This window comes from Periplaneta americana, chromosome 3 (genome assembly GCF_040183065.1).
Source record: "Periplaneta americana isolate PAMFEO1 chromosome 3, P.americana_PAMFEO1_priV1, whole genome shotgun sequence".
NCBI classification, from domain to species: Eukaryota; Metazoa; Arthropoda; class Insecta; order Blattodea; family Blattidae; genus Periplaneta; species Periplaneta americana.
The window spans coordinates 154895714-154911863 of NC_091119.1; the positions used below are offsets into that span (position 1 = coordinate 154895714).

The 16150-nt window shown below is 35.5% G+C and overlaps 1 protein-coding gene across 6 annotated transcripts in view; it reads left to right on the forward strand.

The window, feature by feature from the left end:
* Positions 1–16150, forward strand: part of Asph (Aspartyl beta-hydroxylase) — a 61359-nt gene that overhangs the window by 20894 nt on the left and 24315 nt on the right. For 3 of the 6 annotated variants that reach the window (XM_069822024.1, XM_069822019.1, XM_069822021.1), the window contains 5 exons: positions 1368–1670; positions 3424–3524; positions 5499–6812; positions 9231–9402; positions 11276–11350. In XM_069822024.1, the coding sequence (XP_069678125.1) occupies positions 1368–1670; positions 3424–3524; positions 5499–6812; positions 9231–9402; positions 11276–11350 (1965 nt within the window). The remainder of the gene's footprint in view (positions 1–1367; positions 1671–3423; positions 3525–5498; positions 6813–9230; positions 9403–11275; positions 11351–16150) is intronic. The other 3 variants (XM_069822022.1, XM_069822023.1, XM_069822025.1) reach the window with 2 other exon arrangements.

A 16150-nucleotide genomic window follows, 5' to 3' on the forward strand; every position in this document is an offset into this window, starting at 1 on the left:
AAAAGTCTAGACATAGCATACTACTTGCAAGAGGTATCAAAGTTAAAAAAAAAAATACTATATCCGAGTTCAGACGTAGTGGGTTTCCGTCCATATGGAGTAATATGGAAAATGAAAATTCTTCAGCCAATACAATGGAACCACCATTAAAGCGAAGAAAAGGAGATGATGAATTGAAATACAGGCAGCTGTACTACAGCATACTAGATCGTATGCACATGGAAATTACTGACAGATTATCTGATTATGGAAAGCTTCAGTTCACACATCTTCTAGATTCTCAAAAATTTTCTGCTTATAGAGAAAACTTCCCGAATGAGGCACTAAACAAATTATTTCAGTCCTATAACACAGTCACTTTGATCAAGTACGTTTTAAAAATGAATTAAGTGTAATATATTCAGCAGAAGTCTTTGATTTTTCGAACAAACCTATCCATGAAATATTATCTGCCATATATGAAAACCAGCTGAACCAAGTTATTCCTGAAGTCCTTAAATTGGCAACATTAATTGTGACAATACCAGCTATGTCAGCATCGGTAGAAAGAACATTTTCTGCGTTGAAGAGAATAAAATCCTACTGTAGATCAACTCATACACAAGAACGTTTATCCGGCTTGGCACTAATATCCATTGAAAAGTCATTTCTACAGAAACTTTGCAAGTGGCCCAACTGTAATTTCAAGGACGAAGTCATCAACGTATTTTCGTCCCAATCAAGACGTCTGGAATTCACATAAATATGTAAGGAATTTTATTATAGGGATTTTAAAATATATTTTGTGTAATAATAGGGTCAGTGGTAGCCCAAACCCTTTAACCAGTATACGCCACTGTTGGTGCACAATCTAATGATTAGAAGTTGCGTACCGCCATCTCTCCTAGTCCTGAGGTGGAAATTTTACATGAAAATTTCTGACCCTGCCGGGAATCGAACCCGGGCCAACTAGTCTGGAGGTAGGCATGCTACCACAGAGCTAACTTGGCGTATGTAATTGAAAATGTAAATATTAAATATAATGTCTCAACATGTCACGTTGTGTCCAAGTAGTGCTGCAGTGATCAAGTAGCCCCACTTTACGGTAGATTATATTCTTCCTTACTATATATTTCAATATGGTCTTGCTGCTAGAATTTGTGGTAAATGGTACATATCCATTAGAGCCTTAGGATAAAAGTGAAACATCTCAACTCAATTTGGATGGAATGAGTTCTGAGACAAAATGGATGTAAGAATACAAATTATATTTTTTAGAACTTCATGGCCAAAATTTATAACTAGTACAGTACATAAGTTAATTAAATGAAGTTGCTTAAATGATAAATTTTAGTTGAGTATGAAACTTGTTTATTTATTTTTGGTAGAACATTCTGAGGAAGGAGATGAACATGGAGAAGAAGAGCACGATGAACATGATGAACATGATGAACATGAAGAACATGAGGAAGAAGAAGAGGAGGAAGCAGTTAGTGGTGAGGAAGAAGAGGAATCATTAGAAGAAGAAAAGGAGGAGGCTGAAGAAGAGGAAGAACAGGAAGCAGAAGGCAGTGAAGAGGGACAGGAAGAGGAGGAGGAAGAAGAGGAAGAGGACGAGGAGGAAGAAGACGAAGGCACTGAAGAGGAGCTAGAGGACATTCCTGGAGTGATAGAGAGTAAGGAAGCTGAAGGTAAAGATGGTTGATTAGTATTGCAGAGTTAATTTGATTTCACACTTCGTCAGAGTACAGTGAGAAAGTCAATGCAGTCAATGAATGTTGCAACTATTTTAAATTTCTGTACTCGACTGGTAAAAGTGTATTTTAACCAATTTTCTTTGGCATTTGTTAAAATAAAAGCATCTTTATTAGATGTTGTATGAATTATAGCTTTATTTATGTTTTGAAGAATTTGAGCAGAGAAATGGGTTAGTTATAAAACTACAGATATTGGACTTATAGCTGCCACAATGGTTTAGTGGCTATAACTGTGGACTTACAATCCTGCGGACCTGGGTTCGATCCCTGGTGTACCCCCAGCTTATAATTTGTGTTGGGCTAGCCTGTGGTCCAGGCAACACAGGGGTTTTCTCCGTGAACTCTGGTTCCCCTATAGCATCCCAATAAATAATCTCATTTCATTGTAGGTGTAGCATAGACTAACCTCCTATGGCGTGTCCTGGTCAACGACTCTGTTTATAAATAGCTTTTTATGGGTGAATTACAAACAGTCAAGTACCCGCCATTCTTTCATTCAGTCATTTAGTGTTCTGCCCATGGGCAGGTCTTTCACTGCAAATCCAACTTTCTCCAATCTTTCCTATTTCCTGCCTTCCTCTTTGTTTCCTCATATGATCCATATATCTTAATGTCGTCTATCACCTGATATTTTCTTTACCCCGAACTCTTCTCCCGTTCACCATTCTTTCCAGTACATCCTTCAGTAGACAGTTTCTTCTCAGCCAGTGACCCAACCAATTCCTTTTCCTCTTCCTGATCAGTTTCAGCATCATTCTTTCTTCACCCACTCTTTCCAACACAGCTTCATTTCTTATTCTGTTTGTCCACTTTACATGTTCCATTCTTCTCCATATCCACATTTCAAATGCTTCTATTCACTTCTCTTCACTTCATCGTAATGTCCATGTTTCTGCTCCATACAATGCTACACTCCATACGAAGCACTTCACTAGTTTTTTCCTTAGTTCTTTTTCCAGAGGTCCGCACAAGATGCTCCTTTTTCTATTAAAAGCTTCCTTGGCCATTGCGTCCTCATTTTGACTTCCTGGCAGCAACTCTGTTACTGCATATAGTATACCCCAAGTATTTGAAGCTGTCCACTTGCTCTACTGCCTCATTTAGAATTTACAAGTTTATCTTCTGCATTTTTCTTCCTATGACATGCTTTTCGTCTTATTTGCATTTATTTTCATCCCATACTGCTCACAGCTGTCATTTAGCTCCAGTAGCATATTCTTTAGTATCATTTCCTTTTCTGCTAACAATGCCATATCATCAGCAAATCCTATGCACTTTATTCTTCTTCCTCCTACTATCATTCCTCCCATTTAACTACCCGCCATTAGTAAAAAAAAGTATTGAATTTATCTTTCTTCATTACACACTTTGAAAGTCATAATTCTCTGTATCTTTCACACAAATGAGTATTATACAATTTTTTTTGGCATTTCAATTACATAATTCTTAGTACTTTGCAGTTTATAAGACTTTACAGTGATTTGTGTTTTCATACCTGAAGTTTTTAGTAATTATTCAGACTTTTTAGTAATTATTCCGCTTCACAAAAACAAGAAATGAAATGTGTGACATTTATTGAAAATAGAGATAAATCAGAATGACGATTCTGAATAGACATGGCTGTCTTTTAAATGTGATGGTATTCTAGTGACTTAAAAATGCAATTGGGAAGTGTGTGCTTTTACAGAAGATGACGATGATGATGAGAGTGCTGGAGCTGATGATGATGATGATGGTGATGATGAACAAGGTGCAAGTGAAGAAGCAGCTGAAGAAGGTTCAGAGGAGGTAAATTAATTTATTATTACTAAGCAGCATGCTAACATTTTGATTTGTTTTATTATAGACTAGCAATTATAAGTTGTTTCGTAGCAAGCTGTTTTTTTACGATGATTGGTAAAACGGTTATAGGCTATTACCGGTTGTTCTGTATGGTTGTGAAACTTGGACTCTCACTTTGAGAGAGGAACAGAGATTAAGGGTGCTTGAGAATAAGATTCTTAGGAAAATATAAGCAGCTAAGAGGGATGAAGTTACAGGAGAATGGAGAAAGTTACACAACGCAGAACTGCACACATTGTATTCTTAAATTCAGACGTTTGAGATGAGCAGGGCATGTAGCATGTAGGGGCGAATCTAGAAATGCATGTAGAGTGTTAATTGGGAGGCCGGAGGGAAAAAGACCTTTGTGAAGGCTGAGACGTAGATGGGAGGATAATATTAAAATTGATTTGAGGGAGGTGGGATATGATGATAGAGATTGGATTAATCTTGCACAGGATAGGGACTGATGGCATGCTTATGTGAGGGTGGAAATGAATCTCTGGGTTCCTTAAAAGCGATAAGTAAGTAAGTAGCAATTAGAAGTGTGTATGCTGGAATGGATCCATGTGACTCAATGACTGTGGAAACTGATTTTGAGATTCTGTTTTCAGAAGTTGTTTGAAAGAGTTTAGATGTTCTGTGAGAGATTGTCTTGAAAATCATACCCACATTTAATGGTACAATACGTAGAAGGTATGCAGTAACATTATTGAAATTAATCAGTTATTAATCATGGCGAATCTTACAGAAAGAGAGCAAATTGAAATGCTGACTGTGATTGGTTAACCTTTTTTTGTATCCTTTTCCAGTCACCATAGCCAATAATGATCAGTATATCAATTCGTTCTCTTTCTGTAAGATTCACCATGATTAGTCATATGAAAGAACATTCTTATTCAGTTGTTTTTCTTTAGCATTTGTCTGATTATTTAATTCATAGTCCATTTATTCCCCAAAGTGATAAATTTATATACTGAAGTATTTCGTTTTGTTATGTACACATAATTGTGATCATAAATTTTAGGCAATTTTTTCAAAATAATTGTTGATAATGGTAAAAAAATATATAATTTTGTATGTTGTGAGAACTAAAGAATCCAAAAATGGAAAATAAAACTCCATGACATAACCTTATACAATTAAATGAAAAACGTAGTGTTTGAAAACAAGTTCAAAATATTCCTTCTTCACTCCCTGTGAGTTTAAAAATAGTTTCTTCGTAAAATTAAAAAAGGAAAGCTACCAGCAACTTCCCTACCTTTTACTCACCTTATGTAGTTTTATTCAAACAGTTTTATACATAAAGTTAGTAGATAGATGATTTTGAAGGCGAAAGTGAACTTAAAATGTAATTATAATTATTTTCGTCCATTCGTTTCATTTCCATTGAATTACAGAAAAGTGTAGATAGACATGTTGAAATATATATAATATTTGGTCTCATGCCATGGTCTAAGACATCCTATCTAGGAGTCGCGTTACAGAGTGCGTGTTGGTTCAAGTCCTCATGGGGGAAGAAATTTTCTCATGAATTTCGGCCAGTGTATGGGACTGGTGCCCACCCAGCATCGTGAAGCACTTGGGGAGCTACGATAGGTAGCAAAATCTGGTTCCGAAAGCCAGCTATAAGGGCTGGGGGGATCATTGTGCTAACCACACGATACCGGTACCTTCATTCTGGTTGCATGATCGTCCACCTCTGCTGCATGTGGAAGTGAGACCAGCAGCCAGCTGATTGGTCATTGTCCTCATAGTCCTTCATGAATTGTGCCTTGGATGATTATTATTATTATTATTATTATTATTATTATTATTATTATTATTATTTTATTTATATATATATGTATTAAATTTATATTCTGCCTGACTGTATTAACATTGTGTTTGATGCCTACTAATCCTTGTTTAACATTTGCATGGTGTGTTCCTAACCATTAGGCAAGAAGAGCATTACCAGAAAGTAAACTTCCACATCAAATGGACGTGCCATCCCAAGTGCCTGAACAGAACTTAGTGAGAGAAGATAAGACGAGAAGTTCACAGCATAAAGACAAAACTGTGCCATCTAATGTTGAACAACAAATTCCAAATCCAAATGCGCAACCAAGAACTAAGGAAGAAGTGAAGGAAGGACTGGAACCCATAATAGAATCAAGCAATAAAACTCCTCATTTAGCTGAGAAACCAATAATTTCTATTCCACATTCCTCGCAGTCTATTAAATCTGAACTTCCGTCACCAACAATAAATCAAAATGCGGACACTGTGTCCTCTCACCTGTCACGTGAAAGTGATGATAGTAGTATCAGAAAAGTATCTTCTCATACTCCTTCTTCACAATTAAAAAGATCGAGTGTTCCTAGTATTTCAACAGAAGACGCTAACTCTTTGCATATATCAGTAGATAAGCTTAGTTCTTCAAAAGAATCAACAGAAAATGCTACTCGAGTAACAGTTGAAAAAGCTCAGTTTTCTAATATACCAATACAAAACATTGATTCTTCTCTGTTATCAATTGAAAAATCTGATTCTATTAAAAAACCAGATCAAATAGTTCGTTCCCCTGAAACATCACAGGAAAAAAATGATTCTCCAATATCTGCACAAAAAATTAGTTCTCAGATGCCCAGAGAAAAAGCTGACACTTCTTCCATACATATACCAGGCGAGAAAACTGGCTCTTTCCAAAAACAGGCAGATGGAGTTAACGCCCAAGCACAAGCAAGTGGTGATAGTTCTCCTTCATTACAGCCAGAAAAATTTATTTCTTCACAGATACTGAAAGAAGAAAAGCATCTTTCTCACATCCCTTCTTTAGAAAAATCCAGTGTTCCTTTAAAGAAACCAAATGATATAAATATTCTATCAGAAGAACTGTCTACATCCTCTTCAGAGAAGGCTAAAGTAGGTGCTTCTCAGCATGTTCTAATAGAAACTCAGAATGCCTCAAATGCTCAGGTGTCTTCTGAATCCCTCAATCATAGAACCACTGGACACATCAGTAGTGCCTCAAGTCCTGCAGATGAATCAAAAGTACCAACTCAGAAACAAAAGACTGAAGAACCTTTACCTTTAGAACAGGTGAAGAGTAATGCAGAAAAGAAACCATCATCTATTAACAAGAACTCTGAGAAACTTAAAGAGAGTTCGGTCTATAATCAGGAATCTCTGTCAGACATAGAAAAGGCACCAGTAGTAGCAGAATCCAGTGCAAATGTTTCTTCAAAGCCTTCTGCACCCAAGCATAAAAAGGTACTGTAATACGTTATATTCTAATATTAACAGTTTATTTATGCTTCTTGTAACACATGTTGGGTTTGTTTTGATACAAATTATAAATATAATTGCGGTAAAAATAACTTCATTAGTAAATCTGATTCTTGTGTGTTTCAGTTTATAAACTGATTTCTGAAAATAAGTAATTTCCATGTAGATTATCTACTTCTGATCATATTTGCTGAGCATATAATACTTGAGAAATATCATAACTGATTAAATAGAACATTATTTCTTCAGATTACAATATCTTGAAATTCAAAATTTTTTATATATCATTTGAAAAAAGGGAAATTAAGTTCTATACTATGTTAGTTTATTGAAGAATAAGATACTAAAATAACTTCAGTAAAATTCGGTTCTGAGTCTGTCTCAACTGCAACACTACTTAGTATCTGAAACATTGTAAAGAGTAGGGATGACTAGCTTAAGTGTGCCTCTTGCACACCACCTGTGGAATCTGTGAAGTGACACTGATAAAACAAGCTTTCTGCGCAAATATCATTACACAGGGTGATTCTACAGGTAAGGTTAACCACTGAGGAGATGATTCAGGGCGTCATTTAGAGCAGGAAAATTCTTTATCAGTTATATTTATTTGCACCATTTCAGAATTACAACAGTTAATTCACATCTCATGATATTTAGAATACTAATTTACCGTTAGTTGTTTTGATCTAGGTTTGTTCAGAAAGCATGACTTCCACCATTGATGAAATGGCAATGGAACACACATTGTGAAAAGTTGTAATTGGCCAGCACAGTCTCCTGACTTAACAGCTCTGGATTTCTTTGTATGAGGTTTTATGAAAGAAAAGGTGTATGCTACAGAGATTACAGACAGAGATCATCTGCTCCAGCGAATTAATGCAGCTGCAACGGACATCAGACTATGGAATGGCTGTTAGATCTTGTGCACAGCGCAGTAAGAGAATGTGCTCAGACATGTTTGCGTGCAAATAGAGGACATTTTGAGCAGCTACTCCAATAAAGTACTGTAAATTAATAGTCATTTCAAGTCACCTTAGTTGTGAGTAAATGTTTGATCTGTTGTAACTCAGAAACAGTTGCAAACAAATAAAACTGACAAAGACTTTCCTGCTTTAAATGTTGCCCTGGATCATCTCCTCACCGGTTGACCTTACCTTTTGAATCACCCTGTAAATGACTGTTCCAGTGAGTAGTCAGGGTGTGAAAGGAATTATGTGGAAGAGGGAACACAACAGACTTGCATGAAGAGAAAGTAAAAGGAAGGGAGTAGCTAGCCACTGTCAAGCTTTGTCCTCTTCTGAGTAATGTCATGCTCGACCATTCTTCACAGATTCCATGGATGGTGTTTAACAACAAACATGTCACCTTATTCAAATTCTTTTGATGAAGTAGCTGTCCTTGTAACCATTATGAGAATTCATATTGCTAATAATTGTGTTATCAATCATGCTAAGAACAACATCATGTCTTTTCCACTTTATTTTCTATATAATTCCATGTGCCTACAGGATTCACTGCAGTCTTGCAGAGAGAGTTGATTCAGATTCCAATCTGTAGTGCACAGTAAGCTATTATTCGAGAAATCTGCACTAACTTTTTTCTTTATCACTAGTTGTCTTACTTTGGCCTACTCCATTTCAATAGTTCAACGCTGTGGAGTAATGGTGAGCACATCTGACTGTGAAACAAGTGGGCCCAGGTTCAAATCCTGGTTGGGACAAGTTACCTGGTTGAGGTTTTTTCCGGGGGTTTCCCTCAACCATCAAGAGCAAATGCTGGATAACTTTCGGCATTGGACCCCGGACTCATTTCGCTGGTATTATCACCATCTCATTCAGACACTAGATAACCACAACAGTTGATAAAGCATCGTAAAATAAACAATTCAATAAATAGATCCAGTTCAATATCAGCAATGTTGTTTTGCTCACACATTGAATGGAACTTCTGGCAAATATTTTCTCTAAGAATGTAGTAGGAAGAATGCTAATGTGTAACCCATTCAAAGAAATCTTCCATAGTTTGTTACTTGGCCTGACCATTATTATTTCCGACTCCATACAAAGATAGTAAAATGGTGATCTACACTGATTGTCAGAATAAAGAAACAGGATCGAAATTGCTTTAGCCTGTGGATATATACTACTTCATATACTGCGCAAAGAGTGTTATTAAGCATTCATTTAGAAAGTCAGCTTATCAGATGAGGTAAGTTCCTTAGGTCTGTTTTATGTATTTGTTCGTTCATATTACTCAGTAAATCTGTTAGAGGGGCAGAGAAGGCCTGACGGCCTTATCTCTACCAGGTTAAATAAATAAATCTAATCTAAATCTAAAGAATTTAACAATAAATAAATAAGATGAAAAATGTGATACAGTTGTGTTTCACATTTTTATTCCTAGGAGGGAGGTGAAGATGATGATGATGACGATGAAGGTGCTGATGATGAGGGTGACGATCAGGCTGAAGGTGGAGCTGAAGAGAGTAATGAAGGAGCAGGTGGTGGTGAAGAAGCAGAAGCAGAAGGTGGTGACAGTGGTGATGATGATGAGGATGAGGAAGAACCTTCTGGTGGTAAGTTTCTATCTACTGTTGTAGCATTGTGGAAGTTTAAATTCATAAAAAAATATTCTGTTAACTTTATGAAATATTTTTAGTCGTTTTTCATTTAATCTGGAAATTAGTTTCATATTAATAAAATATAGGCTATATATATTGTACTTATCAACATTTGGGATCATGCTAGGGGAAATTTCCAGTTTCTAATATTTGGTATTCTGTAGCCTAGTCTGGTGGCTAGAGTACTGAACTTATAATCCTTTGGACCCGGGTTCGATCCTTTGTATACCCCTGTTGTGTTGGGCAAGTCCATAGTCCAGGTAACATAGGAGTTTTCTCCAGAAGCTCTGGTTCCTCCTGTGGGATCCCAACAAATCTCCATCTCCATCTTCATCTCATCTCTGGTTTAGCATAGACCAGCCTCCTATGGCACACCCTGAGCAATGGCTTTGTTGGTAAATTGGTCTATAGAACTGGCTTCATGTGGGTTAATGAACAGTCAAGTATCCATCATTAGGAAAAAAAAATGGTATTTAGGCATTTTAATTCTTCTAAACTGATGTGTTGAGACATTTGGACTCCTATGTGTACTTGCATGAATATTTTATATGTTTTAGAATTAAACAACAAATTTACATGAAGCTTAGTTCCTCTAACTGCTTGCTTTACAGTCTGCCAAGGGTTTGTACTAAGATTTTGGCGGTTTATTATTATAATAGCTGAAGATATTAAAAATACAGATAGTGCAGTGTATATGAATTGTCGAATTACCATGGAGAAATTTGAAGATAGTGATAGTGTGTCCAAATTGTTATTATTTATATTAACAGAATATAGTAAACAGAAATACTGCTAATTCTAACAAAGGAAAAATGTAGGTACTCAAGGACAACAGAAAAATGTAATCCAGGAAGCTTACATGTTAGGATCTTTGTTATTTTACATGTCACAGAGCGAAAAATATAGAATACTTGTGTAGTTTTCATGTAAAAGTACATAATTATAAACATTGAAACAAAAGAAAATCAATTCATGCTGCGTCATTATTTTTCCCTTTTGTCAGTGCATTGATATTGACACTCCTTTTATTCATTTCAGAATGTAGTGAATGGAACAGATGAAATTTTGTCTTGTTTACATTATACAGGGTTTAATACACACACAAAATAGATTTGAATAAATAATTCTTTTTTATTTGTTTATGTTCTCCTTCATGCCAGTACCCAAGGTTTGTATGTTCACTATCCCATGACAGGAGTACATAAATTAGTACATTAAATATTTTGTTATTGCATCATAAGTTTTAAAATTAAATATGAAGGATCCATGGAAAGAACAAGCTAAGTCATTTTTTGTTTATTTTTGTTTTTTGGTCCCATCTGCTAGCTCATAAAGTGAACTATCTTTCTAGTAAATGAGAATGATAAAAAGCGTGCATTGTAACATGATAACTTAAACTAAATGAGATGTAAACTAATAATGTCTTATCAGTGCATTAAAGTTAAGAAATGCTCCCCTGTAAAATTTAGGAAAAGTCACTCAGCATGTTCTTTCCGCAGATTCTTTATATGTTATTTCATACATATGTGTGCTTCAAAACTTGTGTACTGTGCTTTGTCCTGAATTGAATATTGACAGACTGGGATTATCTGACCTGTCATTGTCGAAAGTTTCTGGAAAAAGGAACAAGAATATATTATACGTGTATCTGATCGTTTTTAAAATCCATTATTTTCTTACATGCAGATTATAATTGTGACTGCTTATAGCCTAACATATGTCATGTGGAATGTAATGTACAATCTACACATTGCTCGCAATTACACTTGTAAATGGGAAATGCAATGTTGACAGTGTACCTTTACATCTATGTTATGTGTGTTTGCAGTGGCTCTAAAGTTTGGTGTTGGCGTGGCGCTAGTTCTAGTAGCGCACGTGGTTCTGGTTAGGAAGTGGAACGCGGGTCGGTATTCTCTTGTCTCTGTGCCTCGCTCACACTGTCAGCATGGTTCGTTCTTTGTAACACTTACTAACACTGCATTTCTCATTTTAGAAACATTATACACACTAGTTGATAGCATTATGTGTGTGTATGTGTGGGCCTAATGCAGACAGACAACATAGATGTAGCTGTTCTAACTGTGCTTGCTGCTGTAAACTGAGTGGTATTAATATTGTAAATATAATGATGGAAGCTGGTTGAAATATTATTGATTTAATATCAGAGTTGGAAATGTAAACATCTTTCATTTGTGTCTAAATTGGAAAAATAAGCGAAAAAGTTTTTTTATGTAGGAAACCTTCTTCCTCATAAGCTGGAATTGAGTAGCAAGTAAAAAAGTATGCTGTAACTTCGCAATGTGCTGATTTACTGTTATCTACTATTTACATAGTTGTGTGCTTGTTTTGCATACATTGCTTTGTATGTACAGTAAACTTCCAGTTACCAAGTTAATGGAGACTTGAAGAATGTACAGATAACCAAAAACGTAGATAATCGAAACTATCTTTTTTTTTTCTTCTTTCTTTTTTTCCCCCAGAAATTGGCCCTTGTGTTGAGAAGGCATATAGCCTATAATGTGAAATGCGGAACATTTTGCATTATATGAACATTCTGTTTGCTTTCATGAAATGATCGTCCTTTCTTGTTTCAGCTGAACTTATATTTATCTCTCATTAATGTTCCGACTATTTTATACCTATTCCTTAATCTTGATACAGGTTTGCTGCTGCTGAGGTATCTCTAACTTTAAAATTTCTTTTCTATAATTAAATTAACTCTTTACCAAAGAAAGGAACAACTATCCCCCTTTCATATTCTAATATGCTGCTATTCCATAGATCATCTACAAATATAAGAAGTCGAGTGAGACAATGTTTCCATAAGAGTTTGGAGGAACAAATTAAGGATAAACACTGGAAGGACGCACTAAACTCCCCTCTCCCTGAATTACCCAGAAGAGAAGACGTTCCACACCACAGTAGGTCATGACTGTCTGGCTAATCATCTCTACTGCCTGGGTGTTCTATCCAGCCCCCATTGCATGCTCTGTGGATGTTCAGACAACATGGACTCAAACCACATTAAGACTTGGCCAGCACTTATCTGTTAGCTTTGTGGATAGATACAGGGAGGCCAGAGAAAGAATGCAGCAATGCTGATATCCCTTCTTCATAGTTTCACTTTCACATTGTTTGCTTTATTTTGTTTTCTATCTTTCATTTTGGTTTTAATCGCCATTGTACGGCCAGTGACTCCAGTCAAATGCCACTGCATTGAATAAAAAAAAAATTAACTCTTTTATTTTTTTTGCTATTTCTCTTACTTGTACAGGGTCTGGCAGAATGATCTTCCCGATTTGAAACATAAATAAAAAGAGCAACATAGATCCTATAAAAATTTTATTTTACAATCTTAGTGAAGAATGATTGTCATTTTGACATCACTTGTTTTAAAGATAATATCATCCATATGCTCATGAGCTGTACACTCCTGAAACAGTGGCTGTGCGTCCTTCTTCCTCAAGAAAGTATGACGCTGTTATCCAAATTGTGCAACAGGCCACCAAACAGTAACATGCTGTCTGTGGAGAGGTTGCTGATGCATTTTCCGAGGATTTTCTGGAGCCCAATACCGAAGGTTTTGTTTGTTGACGCAGCCCGACAAATGAAAATGAGCTTAGTCACTACTGAGAACAACAGTGTCACCTGGAACATTTTCCAATATTGTCATGCAAGCATCTTGGCGGTTGAGCCAAGTCACGTTGCTGAAGTTCCTAAACCACCATACTTTGTAGGGATGGAACTTGAGTCTAGGTGTAAGATTTGTTTGACACTCCAATCAGACATTACCAATACCCAGAGCATGTTTAATGGCTGAACGTCTTGCAGATGGGGTAACAGTATGCCTCACTGCTGCGATATTCTCGGGAATCTGAATGTTGCAACATCTACCAGACGACTTCTGTTTGAAAGTTGAACCTTTTGTCTGAAATTTCTCACCCATAAGAGTATGGTTTTCTTATCAGGAATTCTATCATGTCGAACTACTATAAAATCAGTACAAAATTTCCGCTGCTTTGCAATCATAGAATCACCATTTTTTAAATTTGTTTCAACAACAAAATGCACGATGTCATCTGTCCACGCCATTATGGTAACTGAAATGGCATGGCTTGTACTGCTCAAAGATATATACCACTCAAGCGCAACTATGAAGAAACCTATGTGGTGGCAATTCAAACCGGAGAGATATTCTGCTGAACCCTGTAGTACCAGTAATGTCAATCACAGTTGAAAAGGAGATTCCATTAGTGCAATCATATCAGTGTCATTTCTTCTAATTGCTCTGTAAATTGTAATGAAACTCTTGGCGGAAAGGTGCTTTTGAATCGACGTTGGACAGACAGAGAATGGGAAAGAAAGAATTGTGTTTGAAACTCTGTCTGTGTGTGTTTTTTTTTAACGAAAATAAATATGTAAAGAATCATGCACGGAAAATTTGCAAACCAGGTAATTCATGTATAGATAATTGGAAGTTTGCTGTGCATTCATGAGCTATGTGTTTACAGTAGTTAATAAATGTTTAATGTAAATGTGTGTTCATAAATTCAATGCTGTGCTGCTGTGTTTTATAACATTTAGTACGATGGTGATAGAAGAGAAAATTTACTTGTCAGTGTTCTTTTTAAGTTGGAAAAGAGGAAATTTTTATTGTAATGTCTGGACTCTTTATTCTATATATTTTTTTATCACAAGGTTAGTAGATGAACTTTTAACAAGCCTGTGTTCTTTATCAGACTATTTAACTATCAACTGTATAAATCAAGTAGATGCCTAGGTCAGTAATAAACTGACATTTATTGGTTAGGAAAGTGTCAATTTATGGTGATAACATCATTGCTTGCAAAGAAGCAGCATTTTCTAGACTACTTAATATTAAATGACTTTGAATATTTGGCGTGTACCAAAGAAAGCTTCAGTTAACTTCTTGTAGCATAACGCAAGTTGCCCAAGGGTCACTATCTGTTACTTCTGCAGTTCAAGAATTTTGTTTTTTTCCAAGCATAGGAATCTTTGGTAGTTTCTTTAAATAAAGTACACTGCCATATGCCAAACAATATTATACATTTCAATAGTGAATTAATTTTTGTAGGAATAACGAAAATGGATGTGTTTGTGTGTGTGTGTGTGTGTGTGTGTGTGTGTGTGTGTGTGTGTGTGTGTGTGTGTGTGTGTGTGTGTGTGTATCTAGATTTAGTGAAATTTTTGTGCGGAAATTATAAATGCAAAAAGACAATCAACTGCCCCCTCTGGTTCCAAAATACAAAATTTAGAGGACAGAGTAGTTGAAAAGAGAATCTAAATTCATTCATTTCATTCATTCATTCATTCATTCATTCATTCATTCATTCATTCATTCATTCCATAGATCTTACATGAGCAATGAAGCTTTAAGATGTGGAACAAGTCAAAATTTTACAATATTAGAATTAAAATTTTTACAAATTTTTATAGTTTAACAATTTAGTAATTTTCTACAATTTTTACAATTTTGTGCAATTTTTTACAATATTTTGGCGAGATGTAGTGAGATGAGGTGAGGTCCGAGGATTCGCCAAAATATTACTTGGCATTTGCCTTTAAATAGCGTGATATACCAAGAGTTCTCCAGAATGGAGGACCAATATTTTTAAGTTGCATCAATTTTGTAACAGCTTTTTAAAGTTCAAAAGTTACAACATTGGCTAATTTGTTGCTTTCCCTGGTTGAAAGAAAAGCTCAGATAATTTGGCATAAGCATCACAGTTTATTGAAATTTTTATTGTGGCATATCTTTCTACATTAACAGCATTAGCGTCTTATTTTTTAGGAGTAAAATGTTTACCATTTTGAAATGGTTTAGAATTATTTTAAAGATTGATTTGAAATAAAGAATCTTGTTTCCCCTAATAAGTTGAGTAGAGACAGTTGCATTACCAGTAGTAAATGAAAGGTACAATGAAAAGAATACGACATTGTATTTTATGTTTGTTGTATCAGATTAGGTTAGTAGTTGAGTTTGTGATGCGACATTGTGCAATCATGTATGTGAAGAAACATTTATATATGATGCTGTGTAATGTTCATAGCAGATTGTGCAGCTATATGTCCAGTGCCTATTTAAAATGTCAGATATTTGCCAACATTTCCTATATTAGATTGGTCTTCTGTTACTTTATAAATTATACATTTGGTGCAGTATCTGCCTGGCTTTGTAAAACTGCCAATGTTATAATTTATTGCTAACAGAGAATTGTCTGTGTCAATTACAAAATGTGTGTGTTTTTTTATATAACATTACATTCTATTTTTGTACATACTTTTAGTTCTATTCATTTTGATGAGTTTAATATTTAACAGTAATCTGTGATGTTTGTAATGTAGAGACAGTAAACTTTTAATTAAAATAGTTCAGGTAGAGGAGACAGTAATCTTCATTCCATACAAGAAGACTCCATATGTCAATAAATGCACATGTCTGAAGCCCTTCCTATTGGCTGCAAGACAAAGAACCTCTTTTAATAATGCCACATTAATTTCCCTGTCTGAAAGTATAACTTATTATACATATTCGAAGTCTTAATGGGAAATTTGCTGTGTTCTAAACCCGAATAGGAAATATGATATATGAAGCAGTTGAAAAACTAATAAAGGCTGTCAAGAAAGAATGTGATTTGTAGATGGGGTCAGGCATGGACTATTGGCAGTGAGGTGTAATAAC